The 22560-nt window shown below is 40.4% G+C and overlaps 1 protein-coding gene across 1 annotated transcript in view; it reads left to right on the forward strand.

The window, feature by feature from the left end:
- The window catches only part of PKHD1 (PKHD1 ciliary IPT domain containing fibrocystin/polyductin), a 980909-nt gene that overhangs the window by 659079 nt on the left and 299270 nt on the right, over positions 1-22560 (forward strand). Inside the window, exons 50-51 of the mRNA XM_030198735.1 lie at positions 7340-7405; positions 12919-13047. Coding sequence (XP_030054595.1) covers positions 7340-7405; positions 12919-13047 — 195 coding nt within the window. The remainder of the gene's footprint in view (positions 1-7339; positions 7406-12918; positions 13048-22560) is intronic.

Below are 22560 nucleotides of genomic sequence, written 5' to 3' on the forward strand. Positions count from 1 at the left end.
TAAGTCCAACTTTAATTTAAAGTAATCTAATATCAGCACCTACAGTAAAAGGAAATCATTCCAAATCTGAATTGCTTTGTAAGAGAAAGATAAAATTCTCTAACCAGCCAGATATAGCCTTTTACTGATTAAAAAAATCAATCTTCCTATTCAATTTTTCATAAATATTTTCAAACGGTCTTGTTTAAAAAGCTTTTGGTCAAGTGTTTATTTATTTACTAGCCATTAAGCCCGTTAAAACGGGTGAGTATTGGTATGTTTTTTTTGCAAGGCCCCCCTCCCCTTGCAGCTGCAAGGCCCCCTGCCCTCCCTCCTTCCCTGCCAGCTCCAAGGCCCTCCTCCATACCTCCCTCCCAGCTCCAAGGCCCCCTGCCCTCCCTCCCAGTTCCAAGGCCCCATTCCCTCCCAGCTGCGACCCCCTCTGTCCCTCCCTCCCTCCCAGCCAGCTCGAAGGCCCCCTTCTGTCCATCCCTCCCAGCTCTAAGGCCCCCCTCCTTCTGACCTCCCATGTCCAGCATCCTCCCTCCTTCCCTTCCAGCTCCAAGGCCCTCTGTCCCTCCTTCCCAGCTCCAAGGCCCACTCCCCTCCCAGCTCCAAGGCCCCTCCTCCTCCCTCCCAGTTCCAAGGCCCCTCCTCCTCCCTCCCAGTTCCAAGGCCCTCCGTCCCTCCCCCCAGCCAGCTCCTAGACCCCCTCCTTCTGAGACCTTCCTGCCCTCCCCTCCCTCCTCCCCGCCGGAGTCACCACCGCCGCCCCCCCTTCCACCCGGGCCCTCTCTTCGCTATTGAACTTACAGCGTAACGTCGGCGAGGACGGGACACAGGCAGGGAAGGAAGGCCGACGGGGGCTGATCTGCCTGCTGCGGTTTCTGTGCTGTAAGTTCAATAGCGAAGAGAGGGCCCGGCCTGGGTGGAGGGGGTGGCGGCGACTCCGGGGGGGGGGGGGGAGCGGTAGCGGCAACCTGGGGGGAGCGGTAGTGACCTTGGCGGTTCCCTCCCTCCCCTTCCACGCAGTTTCCCCTCTCTGTTACATCATCACATCTTGACGCGGGGGCGGGACAGAGAGGGAAGTCTCTACTGCGCATTTGCAAGTGAGTCGGTCACTTGCCATTTATATGTTTGATTGCATTTGTATCTACATTTTCCAACATTTTCAATGTAGCTTACATATTATATGTTACGAGAGAGGCGGTTTCAGTTTAGTTGAAGTACAGCACTTGGTACAGATTCTGTTTAATTTAAGTATATAATTTTGTTTTAATGCATGTTTTGATGTTTTTATTGTAAACCACTCTGGGCTCAATTATGAGGGGAAAGTGGTCTGTAGGTGCTGATATTAGATTAGATTAGTTTAAATTAAATCCTTCTTCAGACCTACTACTGAGACAGTGTTCATGTGCCTCATGAGGGCACATAAGTATTATGGACTTTGCATGTATTTAATATCTTTGATTCTTTATAAGAATTTTTATAAAGTTCATATGTTATTCATTTTAAACATCCAAACTTACAATTCCAGCAAGGAAACATACATAAATCATACAAAGGCAGGTATTAAGCATAGAGAATAAACTGAACACATAATTCTCCTCCCCCCTCTCCTGTGAAAACATCAGGCAGATCCCATAAAGCAATTCTTAGATTATAAACTTAAGGGAATCATAGTTCAATATTCTTGCTAAGTAGATCTGTAATGGGAGCTTACATTTCTATAAACCAGACCTATTTTACGTTGACAATCTACAATATTTGCTTCATATCTGTAGATGAAGCATCGAGAAGCCCATCAGAGATGTATATTTAAACCACCACTGTGCTCCCAGGAATGAAGAAACATTTGAATTGCAACAGCAGTCAAAATAGCTATTGGTCCATATATTCATATATTGAAAGAAAGCTCATTCATTTAAAGAGGAAGCCTGAGTTTTACTTCAGACCTGCTGCCAGAGAGCGTGCACTGTAGTACAGCAATAAAGAAGATGATCCAAGGTTCCAGTATCCATCCCACAGTTCCAGCAAGGATTAGAAATTATGTTGTTCACTTTATTAAGCTATACAGGCATCCATATTGTTCTATCAGAAACAAAGGAAAGAAATTGTGTCAGGGATACTGAGACAGTACAAGGAACAGTGCTAGTCCAGAAATGTTTCCATCTTTCATTGGGTTTTCCCATTTGAATCTACTCCATATGTGTCATAGGCCTTCTAATGCAGTGTTTCCAAAGTCTGGTCCTGGAGTAACCCTTGCCAGTCAGGTTTTCAGGATATCCACAATGAATATAATGGAGACAGTGTATGCAAATTCATATTTATTGTGAATAGCCTGAAAACCTGACTGGCAAGGGATAGTCCAGGACTGGACTTGGGGAAACATTCTTATTAGTGTTTGTTGTATGAGTTTATGCTGTGTTGAAACCACATGCTCTTCTTTGGATATTGATTGGCACATGAATAACCCTGGGTAAAGAACTCTCAATTCATCACTATGATATGTGGTCTCCTTTTATTCACATTTAGGCTAGATTTTATTAATTAACATTGTATTGGCCTTTCTGGTTCTTATATTGAAAGCTATCATCTAGATTTTTTAGCTTTGACTAAACACATTTACTAAGCCAGACGCAAGAATACATTTATTTATTTGCATTTTGCTCATACCGTTTTCAGTAGTAACTCAAGGTGAGTTACATTCAGGTACACTGGAGGGTCCACAATCTAATTTTGTATTTGAGGCAATAGAGGGTTAAGGGGTATGTTTACTAAGGTGCGTTATCTTTTTTAACGTGCCTGTAAATTTAAGGCACGTTAAACACTAATGCGCCTATACATTTCTATGGGCGCATTAAGCGTTTAATGAACGTAAATCATTTATGTGAGTTAAAAACACTAATGCACCCATAGCGCTGCTTAGTAAACATAGGCATAAGTGACTTGCTGAAGATCACAAGTAGCAGTAGTGGGATATGAAACAGACACCTCTGGATGCTGAGACTGGTGTTCTAACCACTAGGCTACTCCTCCACTCCATGGCATGGCAACCTATTATTTGATCAGACCACTATGTTTTAGATTTTATGTTACGGGTGGGGGGGGGGGGGATAGGGAAAAAAGACTTCAAACTACCTTCAGTCACATTTTTTACTCAAGTGGCAAAATACCTATTGAAACATTTTGGAAAAAGTTAGAAATTCAATTTAAGTTTGAAAATGTCCTTAGCCTTTTGGATAATTGGAATTAAATAAGCACTAGTATATTAGATATCAGAACTACTACTACTAATATAAATCACTTCTATAGTGCTACCAGTCGTACGCAGTGCCCCAACTTAAGCGAGGAAATAAATTGGAGACAAGATAACCCTTGGTTTGACAAATCACTATTAGCTCAGAAACAATTGTGTAGAAAACTGGAAAAGAAACGGAGGAAGGATAAGTCATCTGAAACTAAAACAAGATGGAGGGCAACCATAAATCAATATAAAAGTTGCTTAGGGAAAGAAAGAAAAAATATTATTCTCAGCTGATAGGTGAAGATAAAATAGACATTAAGAAGCTTTATAAAGCAGTACATCATCTTCAATCATCAGATGAATTATTGCAAAATAGAATACCAAATTTGCCTTCAGCAGACCAGCTAGCGAAATATTTTCAGGATAAGGTACAGAAGATAAAATTATCCTTGTTAACAACTGCCCAGTTTTTGCACACAAGTTGATTCATTTATTAACAAGGAGGAGATTCCAGTGGTCAAGCACTGGTCTAAATTTTAGGAATGCTCATTTGAAGAAATAAACATGGCATTCAATAGATTTAGTTCTTCATTCTGCCTTCTTGATACATGGCCACCTTATTTAATGAAAGCATGATCTCTTTCTTTTCTGACTGTATTGAAACATTGATTAATCCATTTACTTTCATTGGGTCAGTTCCCCTTAAAGGATGGAGACATTATTTTAACACCAGTTCCTAAAACTATCAAGGCAGAATTAAGTGACATCACACATTATAGGTTAATGTGTTCTCCCAAAATTATGGAAGGATTAGCAACTAATCAGTGGCAATCTTATGTAGATCAATATGCCATCTTTCACTTTGCACAGTCAGGGATTTTGTAAATAGTATAGCATAGATATGGGTTTGAGTGCTATCTTGGCTGAGGGTAGATCTCTGCTTAGCAAGGGGCAAGAGCAGTGTTGCTGAAGTTAGAACTCTCTTGTGCCTTTGATCTGGTGGCCCATGATCATCTTTTGCTTCTGAATGAGACAGGAATATCGGGAGGAGGTTTAGATTGGTTTCATGGCTTTTTAATATTAAGATCGTATAAGATAAAATTTCATTTTATCTGACTGTTGGATCCCTAGCTGTGGAGTACCTCAGGGTTCTCCCTCATCACCAATTCTATTCAATTTATTAATAAGTTCACTGGAACACAGGCTATGTTCTGCTGGCTTTAAGAGATTCATATATGCAGATGACATTACTGTATTTCTTTCAGCTCTACCATCAGCTGAGGAAACCATTGAGAATTCTAGACTTTGTAAATTTACTTGAGGATTGGGTTTGTGATCACTATTTAAATTTGAACAAATAAAATATGGACATCTTGAAATTAAGTAGCCCAGATTTGAATCTAACTTGAAAATATTAGGTATAACAATATTCAATACTCCTAGAACAACATATAAAACCTGTGGTTAAAATGTCTTTTATGTTATTGAGAAATTTTAGAATAATGAGAGGCTATCTAAAATTATCAACCTTCAGAATAGTTGTCCAAAGCCATTCATGCTCAGTTGGATTATTGCAACATGATATATTTGTTGTCCCAATTTTTTATTAAAAAAGCTACAAACTATTCAAATTTTGCAGTGAGATTGATTTTCTCCGCTCATAAGACATATACCCCTGGATCCTATTTAGCGTGACTTACATTGCACTGTCTGGTCATAGTCTGAATTTGTACATGCAATTTAACTAACAAGATGGTCAGCACTGATAATTGCTAATTAACAAGCAATTATTGACACTAATTGGCATTAATTTGAATTTACATGCACAACTGTCTAAGTGCGTAAATTCTAAGGCGCATAGCTGAAAAGGGGGCATGGGCATGGAATGGGCAGGTTGTGGGTGTTTCTAAAACCTATGTGTATTGTTATAGAATGCACCTGGTCCATGCCTAATTTAGGCATCAGCATTTATACCAAGTTTGGCGTAATTGCACGGACGGGCGCTAGGTATATTCTATAAACTGTGCCTAGGTGTGATAAATAGAATCTAGCTCATAGAGTTACACCATTGTTGATTAGTTTGCATTGGCTTCCAGAAGAGGCTAGGATTCAGCTTAAGTACTGTATGCTGATCTTTAAAATTCTTTATGGTTTTGCTCCTCTTATTTGACCACTTTGATTGGTTCTCTTACTAGGGTAAGATCCACGGTACTACATAATTCGCTTGCATTTCAATTTCCCAATCCTAAAGGTTTGAGATCAAGAGTAATCTTTTCTTGTAGATTTGACTATCAAGTCTCTCAAATATGAAATGCTTTGCCAAACAAATTCAAACTATTACAGTTTATCACACATTCTGTAAGAAGTTGAAAGCCCATCTTTTTTAAATTCATGTATTAAACTAAGGGGCTCATTTTCAAAACAGGAAAAACATCAAAAAATAGCATAACAGGCAGAATTGTTTTCACAGAAATGTCTAAAGCATATAAGCGGGCTCAGGAAGTGATGTCACCACTTATGACTTCCTCCTCCCCACCCCCTTAGTCGGGCTTCTATCATTTTGGCTCATTCTCTAATGTGTGATGGCATCCTTTCCTCCCTTTCCCCAACCCCAATACCTTTCAAAACTGTCTTCTTGTTTTAGAGGGTGCTGGCAGCGAGCAGTGATTCACAACACACTGCATGTGGTGACATTGGAGCTTTCTGTCTGAGGCAACTTCCTGTTTCCACATAAGTGGGAAAGTCAGACAGAAGGCTCTGATAACATGAGCGCATTGTGAATCGCAGCTCACTGCTGGCAACCTCTAAAACAAGAAGACAGCTTTGAAAAGGTATGAGGGTGGGGAGAGAGTGTGAGGGATGCCATCACACATTACAGAGAAGAAGCAAAAGGGAGAGAATCCTTACCATGGTGGGGGGGGGGGGGGAGAAGAAATGCAGGACTGATGGTGATGGGGTGGGGTAAAGAAGGACAGTTGGATCAATGGTGCGTGGGTGGGTGGAAGGGAGAAAAGTTGGACCAATGCTGGGTGGGTAGAAGGGAGAAATGTTGTAATGATGGTGGGTGGGGGGAGGAGAAATATTAGATGGATGGCGGGTGGGAGGGGGAGGAAAAAGGAGAAAAAAACTGGACCAATGGTGGGGGAGGGAGGTGAAATATTAGACCAATGGTGGGTAGGGTAGGTAGGTAGGGGAGGCAGAAGGAGAAAATCAGGACCAATGGTGTGGTAGGTGGAGAGAAGGAGAAAAGCCGGACCAATGGTGGTGGTGGGGGGGAGAGAAAGAGCAAAGCTGGGCCAGTGGTTAGTTGGTTGGTGGGTAGATGGGTGGGTGGCATAGAAGGAGTATAAGCTGGATCAATGGTAGGGGTAAAGAAGGAGTAACGCAGGTACCCTTTTATCGTAGCTTAGTAAAAGGGCCCCTTAATTCGGGAAAATGGTCTAACATGGATGCATTAAAGCATTTTGTATTAGTTTTACCATTTGTACATTCTAACTGCACAGTATTTATTTATTTATTTATTTGTATTCTGTATATGGATGGGGCATGTCAGGGGCACAGAATGGGTGTGGAAGTGCATTCAGCTAGTTCACTACTAGTATGTGCTAACTGAATAATGCCGATTTAACGCAGGAGCCCTTTGCACCTCCTAAATAGGAGGCAGCAAGGGCTTCTACTTTCATTTATTTCAGTGGCTGCACACTAATGCTAACAGTGCAGAAAAAGAAATAATTGAAAAGGCTGAATTTATGGCAATACTAGATACTGGCCTAGTGCATGGGAAAGTCCCATGTTAGGATGTACTAAGCCCATTTACTAGTGTAGTTTAGTAAAAGGACCCTAAGGTTTTTGTTACCATTCACTTAGGGGGTAAAATAGGTAAAATCAAGAGTAAGGGGGTCTTTTGCTAAGCCACGGTTGTGTTTTTAACTCGCAGTAGCAATTAGCGGTAAATGCCAAGATGCCCATAGGAATATAATGGAAGTCTCAGTGTTTACCATCAGCTGATTTCTACCACGAGCTAAAAGCACTACCAGGCTTAGTAAAAGACCCTCCTTATTCTTGGTTTTATTGATTATGCAATACTTTAATCTGTTTTATTTTTCTGTTCAGTGACAGGTGACGGTCAAATTGAAGTAACATTCAAAACTGAAGAAAGGATCCCCTTACCTACACCAGGTGTGTGCTGACCTCTAAATAAATAACTTGGCTGTCTTCACCAGCCTAGGCTTCCAATTGTTGGTTCCCATTTTATTAGCCTGTCCTTATGTTTGGATTGTGATAATTTTCATAAGACTTAAGATGCTACTCATTGAAAAATAATTTAGAGATAATGAAATAGGCCATTTGAGGAACTGATGTATGTTTGATAGTACTCTTCCTTAATTATACCATAATCATGATCTACTAATAGATATGTGGAAGCTAATTCATAACAGAGAGCCTAAAAATGTCAACTGAAGTTTCGAGTTATGATATTATATAAAAGCAACCTAAGGCAACTGTGTGACTTTATAAAATTGGCTACTACACTGATCTCCAGTGGTTCATGAATTCTCTCGCAGATTTACACCTGCTCCAAAGGAGGTCTACATGTTTCATGTTTTCTATGGGAGTAATTTTATCACAGAACACCTATGTTGAAAGTCCAAGAGGAGGCCTACTTTATTCTTATTTTATAAAGGCAATACAGGTGGTCTGTATGCCTTTAAAAAATAGGCTTTCAGGAGAAGACCTAATAATGCTCAAATTCACATGCACAAATTGACACAAGCTTCAAAGTTGGTGCAACTTTGTGCATGTATTCTGTGCATGTGCTTATATATTTTATAAAATATGCACATACTGTATATCACAACCCCACCCCAATCTGCCCAAATTATATCCCTGTGTCTACATGTGGATTATAATATTGCATAAAAATAGGGACATGTTTTATATGTGCATACCCCCCACATATTTTTATAAGAGCCCTTTTCTTCATGTAAAATCACCTTTACATGTGGAACATTCTTTTACAAAATCACTCTTTCTGCGGTAAATTCTCAAAAACTCACCAAACTTTAGAAGCGGGAATGATGAGTGCTTAGCGTAAATTCCATTACAGCAATTCCATATGGAACTGCCTTTATAGAATACAAACATGAGTCTGCAGTTCTGCACCTAACTGGTATAAATGTTTGTGCTTAATCTTGAAAGTAAGCTACGTAACTGCTATTAATCTATATCCTGAGCATAGCTCCTAGGCACATCCCTGACCTGCCCATGCCCCTCCCAGATCCATGCCTCCCTGCAGTTACACTTTGGAACTTGCTTTCCCAGTTTATAGAATAACAACTAAGGTCAGTTGTCAGTGGCCCGAGAACTAGGGGAACCAGGTTCAATTCCCACTGCAGCTCCTTGTGATTCTGGGCAAGTCACATAACCCTCCATTGGTGCAGATTTATATAATATATAAACCATTTTGATTGGAACTACAGAAAGGCAGTATATCAAATCCCATCCCTTTCCTTTCCCTTACATGCGCCTGCTAATTAGTGCTAATGAACATCAATAATTGGCAAGTATTGTTTGTTAAAGCTAATTAGCATATAATTAAACAATCAAGGGCCTCTTTTATAAAGCCAAGCTAGCGGCTTCCGGTGCAGTAATGCCAACAAAGCCTATTCACTTTGAATGGGCTCTGTTAGCATTGCCATGCGGGAACCGCTAGCACGGCTTCATAAAAGAGGCCCTAAGTTAGGCACATTACTGACCTTAACACAACTTTGTGCACACTAACCCCCTGGGTTCTATATATGGCACTTTGAGTTGCGCGCACAAACTTGGACAAGCAATTATCAGCACTAATTGACAATACTTAGAATTTATGCATGCATCTTTATAGGCGTATTCTATAAAGAGGTGCACATAAATTCTAGTGTTGTAGATCTGAAAAGGGGGTGTGGCTGAGGGAGGAGCATGGGCAGGTAAGGGGCCTTCCCAAAATTGATGTGCATTGTTATATAATTAGGGAGATCCGCCCCTAATTTATGCTCTACTTTTTTTGTGCCAATTTTTTAGGTGACATTTATAGAGTCTACTCCTAAGTGTAAACCTGGGCACCCAACTTTATAGAATAAGAGAGCATGTGTTCAGAATTTTTAAAAATAAAATATTCATCTAGGGCTTCTTTTACTAAGCCGTGCTAGCGATTCCCACACGACAAATGAAAGGAAGCCCATAGGAATTGAATGAGTTTCCTCTCATTTGCTACAGCAGGAATCACTAGTGCAGCTTAGTAAAAGAGGCTCCTAGTTTGCAGTTATGTCCCTGCTCTATTCAGATTATACAGCCAGGAACATCTGCACACAGATCACTTAAAATTAGGCAGAATCTGGCAATGCACCTACATATGGTAGACATTAGCGGGAGTCTGCATTAATGTCTGCTGCATGATAAAATCCACATCAGCTGCTAATACACTTAGTGAAAGGGCCCTTTAATTTCTTGAGAAATCTGGTTGACGTTCAACAAAATGAAAAATTCTTGACAATGTGAAGTAACACCATCTGTTTTTTAAAAAGATTTTAATTTTTTTTTTAATTATCTGTGTATTCCCAATAAAAACTATAATAATAAAACAAATAATTATTATTGTAAAATATTTATCCCTCCCCGCTGTTTACTAAGTTGAGCTAGCTGCTGCCGTGCAGCAATGCTGACTCAGCCCATTCAAAGTGAATGGGTTGTGTCTGTATTACCCAGTGGTGTGCTAGTAAATGTTTAACAATAGGCTCTCTCTCCCCACCCCTAAAAAAGTGATAGATATGTATGTAACTTTATTATACATTTTATTGGTATAAAGGTACAGTGTAGCAACCAATTTATAAATAATATTAAAATATACAATATTCTTTACTGTAAATTCCATATGGTCATGCAGCCCCAAGAAACCTTCCCTTCCCGTATTCCCATCCCTTCCTATAAGCCCACCTGACTGTTTCCACTCAAGAAAATAACACAAAAGATGTACTGATCAGTAGTACCCAAAGCAGTGCAAAACAAGTAAAGTCATAAACAACACAGTTTATACCAAATTGTTTAACCACCTTTAGGTTTTGTCTGTAGGTTTAACAAGCAATATCATGTGCATGTAAGGTCTAGATAAATTAATTTTAATAATCTGTGTTTAAGTCATAAGCCCTAAATATGTAATACTTGGTAGCAATAATGAAAAAGTGATGTAATATTCACATAGCAGGCAGCCAATAGATTTAATTTCAACTGAAAATAATTAACTTTGTGTGAACATAAATGTCATTCAGCTCCAACTGTTTTACTGCTGCTCCCGGGACTCCCCCCCCCCCCCAAAAAAAAAAAAAAAAAAGAAAAGAAAAGAAAGAAAAGCTTTTTACAACCAAACAGACTTGGAGAAGAAATACATATACACCACAGAACTGGAAAATGTTGACACATTTAAAGATACTCTGGACTCTGCATGAAGGTAGCTCTGCCCTTATTATTCAATCTCTCTCTCTTTTTAAACAGTAGAAATAAACAATATTAAGTGCAGTTCTATAACAATATACCACTGCATTCCAACAAAACAAAAGGAACACATTCACACAAACCATCTTTCTCTTTTGATCTAGGCACAGGAAATAAAAAGATTTCAAATGCTCCAGGTTTGAACCTAATTCATGTTTAATGTGGGATGTAAATGTCATAAATAAGTAAATAAATAAACAGAAACTCTGAATGTTGAGCAGCTGATTCTCTTAACATGATTCTGTTTTAATAGCCCTTTACCAGGACAAAAAAATCTCTGCATGAATATTTCAGTGCTAGGGTGTCCCTATAACCAGCCCCTCCAAATGACATTTATAACAAATTACTACTGAACCTATGAAAAGTTATTCCATTATTATACTTCCTCTGTGTACATCCGTATGCTGCACAAGCTGGCATATTTGAAAATATAAGTGAAATTAAATAAAAATGCTACCTACAAAAAAAAGAATGACAATGTGGATGCAGCAGCTCATAGGTTTGCTTGCTTTGTTTTGAGTTTACAGCGATAAGCTTCAACTTTTTGACTTCATGCTATCTCCTGTTCTCAATCAAATCTCCTTGCCTAGAGCTAACACAGCATCACCATCACACACCCCTATCCCCGCCCATCCATCTTACCTCTCTCAGCTTCCCACCTCAGATAATCTATTCCCCTCACCGGCCATCCTTCAGACCTCACTAGTCTTCCAGCAGCTCTAGTGGTAACATGCTTGTTGGCCGACCTGGAGCTTTTTCTCTGCTGTGTCCTACCCTGCTGTGCTGATGCAACTTCCTGCTTATGCATGGGCGGGATCGGGCAGAGAAAATGCTCCGGGTTGGCCAGGCAGTGTTACCACTAGCGCTGCTGGAAGAGTAGTGATGTTTGATAGATGGCGGTGAGGGAGATGGACCTGAAGGAGGATATGAGGTGGGAAGCTGAGAGAGGTATGTTGAGCAGATGGGGAAGGAGAGAGAGAGAGGATGATGCTGTTAGCTAGGGAAGGAGGAAAAAACAGATATTTGTGTGCTGGCTGCCCAGCTCCATTCATCAACCAGCTCTGCAAAATTCAGCAAAATTTAACAACCGGCTCCAGCACACCACTGGTATTACTGCAGCAATAGCTGCTAGTGCGGCTTAGTAAACAGAGGGGATAGTGTGAAAGAAGAACTCAGAGACAAAAACCATCAGCATAAGTGGCCAGAGCTTAACATGTAATGAAGACTACAAGGGCCGGCTGTTACTTTCCTATCTCAACAGTCATCATTGATCTTCTAGTCTCCTATTTGTGCAAAGTGCATCCTCAATGTTACATTGATCAAAAATATCTTTATAAAATTAATGGTCACTATTGGTTCATTCAAAACATGTTACTATAAACTTGAACCAAATCACAATAATATAATTTATCTTGATGCTGTCCGCTGGCAAAAAGTTCTGCAATTTCTCAGTTCTAGATGCCAAAAGCCAAAATAGAAACTCCAAAGCACCTGTAGTTCAACAAATCTTTGTTTTGAAATCTTTATTCTCAAATGGCAATGAAAGGTATTAATATCAGTTTACCAGCTACAAATTATTATTATTATTATTATTATTATTATTATTATTATTATTATTATTATTAAATGCTTCTGCATCATACTAAGAAATATTGAATGTTTAGCTCTCTTTATGCAAAAATTGTCAAACTAATTTAATGATGAATCTTTGGATTTTTGTTAATGGCCATATGATTTTAAAGGACATATTCAACAAAAAAGAAAGTGACCAGCTTGCTCTGTGTCATAAGGTACAGACTGAGATAATGCTGGTAGTGACCGAAAGAATCTGTGGATTTGCAATCCTACTTTTCTCGAGAAAGAGGAGCTAGAACTCTGGGAGTACGCAGTTGGAACTTCTGTCTTTCCCTCTATCCCATCCCCATTCCTTCTGTACCCTTCAACTGTTTTCCACTCCAATAAAGTAGGTCCTTTTCTCTACTTCCTATTTTTGTTTTTATTTATAAACAACTTTGATTCTTCCATTGAAAGGTGGTACATCAAACACTAATAATTCAAATTAACAAAACAAATAAAACCATTATTGGTTCAGCCTGAAACATGATACGGAATGATGTGGTCATCTTACTGAAAAGGAAATACATGTTTTTGTTCTCTTCCAGCTCCCATGTTACCACCTCCTGTTCTGTTAAAATGGTCTCATTCTGAAGCATGGGAAGGTGTTGAACAGGGCTGGGGTGGATATAACCACACTGTACCATTTGCAAGGGATGATATCATAATCTTACCAAGTAAGTGAAAAGATCTATTTTGAAATGTTTGTATAATTCTACCATATCATATTGAATTCTGCTATTAAATTCTAGAATTACAGTAGGATTCTCCCTTCACTAGTAACCAATCATTCTCTTTAGGTTTCTAAGAAAAGAGAATAATCACAATTAGTCAAGAGTTGATTTGAGTTCTTAATATAAAGTATAGCTTTTCATTCTTTTTATAAAATACTTTTGAAGAAATAAATTCCTTATCACCTACAGTTAACACTGCACTTTTTTAGTATAATAAAGGCACTGTTGCTATCCTCCCTGTCATTGGTTGATGGGAGTATGCCAGTATATGCACAATGTCCTGGATGTTACCTTTGATGGTGTACAGGCCAGAAATATTGTTTTGTTTCATTTCCTCTGATGTTTACGGGATTTTTAATTTTTCATGTTTTGGGAACAAAGTCATCAATAGTGCACACTATCAGGCTTATTTTCGAAAGAGATCGCCGGAGATCTTCCGACACAAATCGGGAGATCACCGGCGATCTCCTGAAACCAGCCAAATCGATATAATCGAAAGCTGATTTTGGCGTGTCGGTAGGGTAGTGAAGGCGGGATGGGGCGGGACGTGGGTGTGCTCACGAGATGGCCGGCTTCGCCTGATAATGGAAAAAAAAGTGCCAGGCTTGATGAGCATTTCGCCAGCTTTACTTGTTTTTTCACGACCAAGCTTCAAAAAGGAGCCCCAACTGACCAAATGACCACCGGAGGGAATCGGAGATGACCTCTCCTTACTCCCCCAGTGGTCACCAATCCCCTCCCACCCAAAAAAAAAATCAAGTACTCTTCAGGGACGTCCTAAATCAAAACTATTTTTGCTTGGCTTTTTCAGTAGTACCAGTGGGATTTGAACTGGCCACTTCTGAATTACAAGACCGGTGCTCTAACCACTTGGGCACAGCTCTACTTATTTGGATGTCCCTCCCTTTTGATTATGCCCCATCAGGTCTCTCTCAGCCAATCACAGACAGGGGTCTCTCTCAGCCAATCACAGCGCATTTAGCTGTCTGTGAGTGGCTGAGAGAAACCCATGTCTGTGATCATAAATGCAGATGAGGGAATTGAACCTACATAGTCCGAGAAGGTTCTGCCTCCCTAAGAAGACAAAATGTGCAGACATTTAGGGAAGTGGAGCCAACAAGAGGCTCCCTAGCCCTCGTTGGCAGCTTTTATGCTTTCCCTTATAGCCCTGCCCATAGGCGCTCGGTATAAGAGGCTTGGACAGGCTAAGCCTCCCCTGCTGTGCTCTGAGAGGTTTAAATTGTTGATTTACCTCCATCCTCACAGCAGGAGCTGCAGTGAAAGCCCTCTAGCCTTGTGTAACCAATTGTAGAAATTGGTTTATGGTTTGTTTGTTTACCTTACTGCTGGGAGAGCACGGGGAGGAGGGGGGGGGGGTTGGCTGGGTTGCCAGGGAGATATTTAACGAGGATGACTTCCTGACCTGCACTGAGAACAGATAGCAGCAGAATCGGACAACCAGACAACAAAGGTAGAAAAGATCATTTTATTTTCATTATAGTGTTTGGAATATGTCCACTTTGAGAATCAGGTGCTCAACATTAAAAGCTTATATTTATTTACTTATTTATGGCATTTTATCCTACATTAAACATGAATTAGGGTGTTTTGTGTCTCTACATGAGAATTGTGATGATATGATTCCTTGTTTCATATTGTTGACGGTCTGCATTTTCCGTATGGGTGGTATATTGGTGTATTAGGTTTTGCCCAGTGTAATATTTATGGTACAGTAAGGTTCTGAGTGTGTTTTTGCACAAAGTTGTGCATAGTGTTTTGTAGTTGAGTGATTGTGGTTAGTATATGCTTTGAGCAACTACTTTATTCTTTGACATATGATACATATCTAATATCTAAATTTAATAAAAGGTATTAATTGTGACTTTTATTTTTATTTATTTATTTATTTTCTGTGTGTTGTCAGACAATTATGGATTTAAGCTTCACCCCTGGCCCCACCCCTAACCCCACCCCCTTTAGCCTCCCCAAACAGTTGGGCCACCGACTGCCTATGGCCCTGCCCCTTCCGGCTTCCCAACCAACAGCAAGGGGGTCTCCTGCCGCGTCATCTCAATTGCCGATGGGGAAGCCGGAAAGGAAGGCTTGCTCTGACGCAGGAGCTGCCGGGCAGCAGCCGCCATGTTATTTGCGGCTGCTCGGCATGCCCCTCGCCAGCCTACCTAAATGTGCAGACATTTAGGGAAGTGGAGGAGCCAAATTCCAGGCAACTGAGGTCTTTCTTTGCTCACCATAGCATGACCATCACTTGTTTTAATTTTGCCACAGTTTTGTGTGTGATGGGGATACAAATGATTGCTATCGGCACCTGGCTGGTTAAATGTTTCATATCTAGGGGTCTTGATAAACTCCAAACTGACATTTTCCAATCAGATTCCAGCAGTACTAATGCAGGGTTTTTACGCTGTCCGGAGAATAACATCGGTAAGGGGCATTCTAGACTTTAAGGGATTACATACACTGTTTCATGCTTTCGACTGTTCTCAGTTGGATTATTGTCCACAAATCTTTTCAGGAATATCAATGAAAGACGTAAAGTCAAATCTCCACTGGATTCCTCAACAGGCTGTGTAGATAAATGAGGAACCTCTTAGTGGACCCCCATCTCAGGAAACAAAAGAGAGGGTGGAGTTCTGTCAGTAGGACTGAGAGAAATCTCAGTCAGAGACAGTACCTGAATTCCAGTGAAGTCTTTAGAAAGTGCTGAAACAACATGTTTTTACATCAGACCTGACGCCGTCGGCCTCGATACCTTAGGCCAGACAGTCCTTTTATACTTGGTACCTTTTGAGCAAGAACTTTTGGAGATCTCCTGATTTGTATAATTGTACATAAGTGGAGGTGCTATCTTGACCGAGTGTCAGACCTGTGAGTTCTGGTACCAAGCAGAGCACTGCCGAGCCCGGTACTCAGACCAGGTTCTGCTTGGTGGCCGGACAACCCCGGGTTTCACCTGCGCTGACCGCCGTTCCCCAGAGGTTGAGCCCCTAGGTGTGGGCGGCCTGCAGGGCTTACGAGATGGAGCAGGAAGCGGGGTGGAACGTGACGGCTAGACAGGCAGCAGGCAAAAGAGTGATCCAGGTACAGGCAGAGTCAGTAGGCAGGCAGCAGGTTAAGAGAGTAATCCAGGTACAGGCAGAGTCAGTAGGCAGGCAGCAGACACGAAAGTAATCCAGGTACAGGCAGAGTCAGTAGGCAGGCAGCAGACACAAGAGTAATCCAGGTACAGGCAGAGTCAGTAGGCAGGCAGCAGACACGAAAGTAATCCAGGTACAGGCAGAGTCAGTAGGCAGGCAGCAGACACAAGAGTAATCCAAATACAGGCTAAGTCAGCAATGAGGAACAAAGTAGAGGAGAAGCACACTACTGAGCAAGTAACACCTACCAAAGTAGAAGCCGAAGCAAGGAGTCTAGGGAGAGCTCAGCTGATAAAGTGCTGGCATCTGACATCAGCAGGGAGAAGGGGCACAGCCATAGGACAAGATCAGGGGAAGGAGGAACCGGAAGACCAATAGGAGAGAAGCAAGGGAAGCCAGGCAGAGAAAGAGCAGACCCAGGTGGGTGGAAGCAAAACAATCAAGGAGCCTGCAGCCAGAGAAGAACTACACACACATGGCTCAGGGCTGTGCCAGTCAAGTGTGCATGTCGACGGGACCCTGAGCAGCCCGAGGACGTCGCTTGCTTTGAGGTAGGGGACATGACACCGGTTTCCCGTGCCAAGGGTGTTTGGTGGGCACTGAGGAAGCCTACTTCCCCCAAATGTCATCGGGGTCCTTTTCCATTACAAAAGGAAGACACACTGTGAGATTGATTTGGAAGAGTCCTAACTTTTGAGTAAGAACTGTTTGAGATCTTTTGCTTTGGATACCTTTGCAAGTGTGGAGGTGCTATCTTAGCTGGGTTCCAGTGCTAAGAGTGTATGGTGGGCACTGAAGCAGCCTACTTCTCCTGATGTCATTGGGGGTCCTTTCCCATTACAAAAGGAAGATGCACTGTGGTGCGTGGAAGTGGGGAGTGGCAAATGGGCTTATCCAAAGGGGCACACCTTGCCTCTTTGGAGCAGCTTGGAGCTCTGAGGAGTTCCATGGAGTTAGATTATTGTAATGTGATTTATACTGGTCTCCTAAATACTGCAATAAAATGTCTTCAAACTCTTCAAAATACAGCAGTCCATCTGCTATGCCATGCAAGGCGTTATGACCATGTTACTCCTATTCTGTTGAAGTTACACTGGTCACCCATACACTTGAGGATCCAATTCATGATTCTTACTTTGGCTCATAAAGCATTTCGTACAAATTTGCCAGGTTATTTGGCAGCATTGACCATCCCGTATACACCGGCCTGCTGTCTGCACTCACTCAATGATCATAGACTCATCTTACCTAGCCTTAGATAGACATACTATGAAGTTACAAGAAAAAGCATATTTTATTTTATGGTTACATTCCTGTGCAATAATCTTCCCTTGTACATAAGAGTAGAGCCTCTGTTAAGTAACTTTAAAGTGGCTCTTAAAACTTATTTTTTCTCTAAAATTTAGTGCGTTTCTGCAAATGCAAAATAGTTGTCCCTGAAGAGTGCACAGTAGTTATGCAGCTGTATTTTAACTGTTCTTTGGTGTGACTGGTTTCTTTTCTGTTTATTTTTGGCATTCTTTTCTTTTTGATATGTTTTTATTTATTTTGTATATTGCTTGGATTTAATTGTTTAAAAAAAGCAATTCATCAAGTGAAAATAAACATAAACATAAACATAAAATGGCTATCTGGCAATATTCAGTGGGAGATAGTCCGCTGTCTCCCACTGAATATCACTGGCTAGCAGCTAGCGGACAGCCAGTTACATTAGGCAATATAACCGGCAATCTAACAATTTTCAGCCCCACTTTAGAGGCAAAAATTGGCCTTGTGATTACATTTTAAAACCGGCCATTTTAAAACCATTTTAAACTTTAAAACCATTTAAAATTTTAAAACCTCTTCAGACAAGCTTACCCAAATAACCCAACTTAATTCTCGAACTTAACCACACTACCCATACCCCAATCCTCTCCCCCACAACTCTCCCAATTGTCCTACTCCTTACAACTGGATCATCCCTGTTATACTTCGTACCATACTCTGTGTACCTTGTACCTTACTTTGTGTTATCTCTATGATACTCTGTACCATATCCTGTAAGCCGCACTGAGCCTGCTATCGAGCGGGAAAGAGTGGAGTATACATGCCATAAATAAATAAAAAATAAATAAACCGATATTCAATGCCGGTCACCGGAAATGGCCCAGCATTGAATATCCTGGTTTAGCCCCCAGTCTTTTTCAGTGAGTGTGGAGGTGCATTTTTGATATGACGACTAAATCTGATTTTTAACATTTTGTGAAAAATGTCCAAAAATCCAGTTGCAAACATGGCCATTTTCAAACTAGAAAAGTGTCCAACTTTTTGTTTAAAAAATGGCCATTTGCTACATATTTTTGTGCTCAGTGCTTCTATCTTTTAGGACCATTAAAATAAGTTAACATCCAAGGGAAAACCACTCAAAAACAAGCCATTGGGATATATTGGGTCCAGCATTCTTAGTAGACTAGCACACAGACATCCCAGCAGAGTAGGGACACTCTAGGGGCAATGCAGTGGACTTCACATAAAAGGTCTAAGGCACATATCTCACCATTATCCCCTTATATTTTATGTTGAGCCCTCCAAAACCTTCCATAAACCTACTGTACCCAACTGTACATCACTACTATAGCCCTTATACTTGCAGGTGTCACCTTTATGTAGATACAGTAGGTTTTTTATGCATTTTAGAGGGCTTGCACTTTCCACCTCAAGTGTAACAGAGTGATTTATAAGCCTGGGTCCTCTTCTCTACAGTGCACTGCACTGACCACTAGGGTACTCCAGGGACCCTTATGTTCTTATAATAGAACTGGCAATACCATCTGAAGCTATCATAGAGGCTGATATGTACTGTTTCTTTAATATCTTTGTGGGGTGGAGGGGGGTCATTGACCACTGGGGTTGTAAGGAGGGAGGTCATGCCTTAATCCCGCCACTTGTCATCTGGTCATTTATGGCATCTTTTTGTGACTTAGGCATGATTTAAAGAGGTTTAGACCAAAACATCTAACTTTTAACCATGGATGTTTTTGTTTTATTCCATTATGGCAGAGAAAAAACGTCCAGGTTTTGAGAACACATAAATTCCACCCCAACACGTCCCCTTCTGATTTGGATACATTGTAGAGAAAAACAGTTACAGATACAGATACAATTACTGTTCTTTTATTCTGCTATTACCAAATATAGTTCTAAGCAGATTATAGTAAAGGGGACTAGAATGTACATCGAGGATCTTGCCTAAATATTCCCCAGGAGACATACTAATTGATTAACAGTATCCAAAAGATATTTCTGAAATAAATAAGTTTTGATCTCCTTAGTCAAAACTAGGCAAAGCTCTAATACTGTTTGGAAGCAATAACCATAGGGTTGCTGCTTGATACAAAAAAGTTGTCTGAAATAATTTCCAGTAATGCACACCATTAGGGCTAGGGAATTTGTATTCAAGATGCTGCCTCCTTTATGCAGGTCTACATATTAGTGCCAGCATATAACCAGGGGCAACACCATAATATCTTAAATATCAAGCTCCTTAATTTAAACATAATTTGGGTTTCCACTGGAAGTCAATGGGTCATTACATAAAATGTAGTCATATTTTTTTATTTATTTGTTACATTTGCATCCCACATTTTGCAGGGATAGTGCTGGGCAGACTTATACGGTCTGTTGCCAGAGCCGGTGGTGGGAGGCGGGGCTGGTGGTTGGTAGGCGGGGATAATGCTGGGCAGACTTATACAGTCTGTGCCCTGAAGAACACAGGTACAAATCAAAGTAGGGTATACACAAAAATTAGCACATATGAGTTATCTTGTTGGGCAGACTGGATGGACCGTGCAGGTCTTTTTCTGCCATCATCTACTTTGTTACTCACGTTACTATGTTACATTTTCCCACCTATTTGTAGGCTCAATGTGGCTTGCATAGTACTGGAGAGGCATTTGCAAACTCCAATGTGAACAAATACAATGTGATGTTGTGGTAAGATACAGCTCATGTGGTACAGCCACATTAGGAACCGTAAAGCGGAAGAGTTGTGTTATGTCCATTACATGCTTTAGTTTTGTTGTTTGGCCAAGGTCAGACATTTATGTTGGATCGGTAGGGTATTATCTATTGGTAGGTAGATAATATGGGAAGAAACTTTCTGAAAAAAAACAAAAACAGAAAACAAGTGGATCACAGTATTGTGTATGGTTTGTAAACATTTCAAAAGGTACTTTGCCACCCCTAAGTAAACTATATTACAGTAGTCTAATTTACGCAAAATTAATGACTGAACTACCAATTTAAACTGCTCATGATTAAGATATTTCCAGATTCTTCTCAATTTCTGCATTACCCAAAAGCAACTCTGTTCCATCATAGTCAGTTTATTATAACACCCAAAATGTTAACTGATCTTTCCAAAGTGTACATTATATTATCTATTATACATGTAGATTTATCATCAGATCTTTGCCAATCAACAAAAAGCTGATCTTCTACTTATTAAGTTGTAAAAAGTTCTTCCTCATCCAGGCACCAATGAAAGACATACACCTTGAAATTTTCTGATAATATATCCACTAATCTTGACCTAACCGGGAATATCATTAGCATATATATAGGCCTGGTAGCCATGCTTTTCAAGAGAGTAGCCCAATGATGATAATAGCACATTAAATAAGAGATAACAGTTTCAAAAATAACCCCATTTTAAGATTTGTACACTAGAATTTACACACGCCTCTTTATAAAATATGCCTAACAAGATGTGTGCTTAAAATAATTGATTGTAAGTATCCAATTATTGGCACTAATTGATCTGTTATTTAACTAAATTATTCATGCAAATTGGGTGCCATATATAGAATCTGGGGGATAGCAGGTATATAGTGAAATCGTTAACTTATCAATTTTACTTTATTTTTGTATTTTCTGTGGTTTGACTTAGGGCCCTGTTTACAAAAGTGCATTCATGTTTTTAGTGCATGTTAAAAATCAACATGTGCCAACCGTGTAGATGCCCATAGGAATATTATGGGTATCTACACAGTTAGTGTGTACTAATTTTTTGTGCGTGCTAGTACACCTTTGTAAACAGGGCCCTTAGTTAGGATCACTGAAAATACATATTAACACATATGTTTACACTACCTTCTTGCTGCAGGAAATTGACCTCATAGATCTTGCTGAAGTTATCAAGCACAGACACCTGACTCATCTTTATTATGAAATTATTTTCAAATGGATTTAAAGAGGTATTTTGCAGCTAATTGGGTTAAAAGCATCAAACTCTACCAAACTTTTGATACTTTTTGCTACTTAAATCCTTCCTTTCTGGTGAGTGGCAACACCACAATCAAACCATAGGACTTCATTGATACTTACTGAAACCCCAAATGGTTTCAGGATTTCCAGTGTGACATGTCTGTATTTATAATACAAGTCATTGGCAGGAATGAAAACATGTCATAATTCTAGGCAATGGAATGCTGTTTTGAAGCATATATATAGCCTCTGGCAGTTTTTTTTAAGTGATGGAATCCATTCTGTTGTTCATTTTCTGTGTTGCTTTGAACTTTCTCTGTTTGAAGAGATTGATACTAAAGCACTCTATCTCACATAATACTGCTTCTGTTAAACCTGATTTCCACTCAATGGCATGCTATGCCATTTTAAACAGAAATAGAATTGATCAAAAGCATTAGAAGTCAGTGCTGGATTCATTAATGGGGTCTCAAAGCTGTACACTTAAGATCAAACTCAGTAAATGGCACCCAAATTTGGGCACTGGAAAACATTGGTGCTGAGTTCTAGTCTATAAATGGCACTCCAAGTTAAGTGCGCTTTATAGAATAACACCTAGAGTCCATCCCCATGCCCAAATTTGGTTGCCCTGCACCTAGCCATGCCCCTTTTCAGTTGTACAGTAAGGGACCATTTTAATAAGCTGCAGTAAAAAGGGTAGTGCTCTAGCGGCAGGGGCTGTTTTTACCAGACACTGAGGCCCTTTTTACTGCAGTGGATAAAAAGGCCAAAAAAAAAATTCATGGCCATGTGGTTAGAATGCTCTTACCACGTGACCATGTATTACCACCACCAATTGAGGTTGCATAAGGGCTCCCATGCTAACCCTGCAGTAACCGCTTAGCAAACAGCGCTGCCCAATTACCGCTGATTTTCCCCCTGCGGAAATATTTTTTGAATGTTTCTGCTAGCTCCAGAAATGCAACGTGCTAAGGGTGGAGCTACTGTCTGCACCTGTGTTGGGTTGGCAGTAACTCAAGATTGACATGCAACAAGCCTGCGGTGGGTTTACTGA

The sequence above is a fragment of the Microcaecilia unicolor genome, chromosome 3 (genome assembly GCF_901765095.1).
Source record: "Microcaecilia unicolor chromosome 3, aMicUni1.1, whole genome shotgun sequence".
NCBI lineage: Eukaryota > Metazoa > Chordata > Amphibia > Gymnophiona > Siphonopidae > Microcaecilia > Microcaecilia unicolor.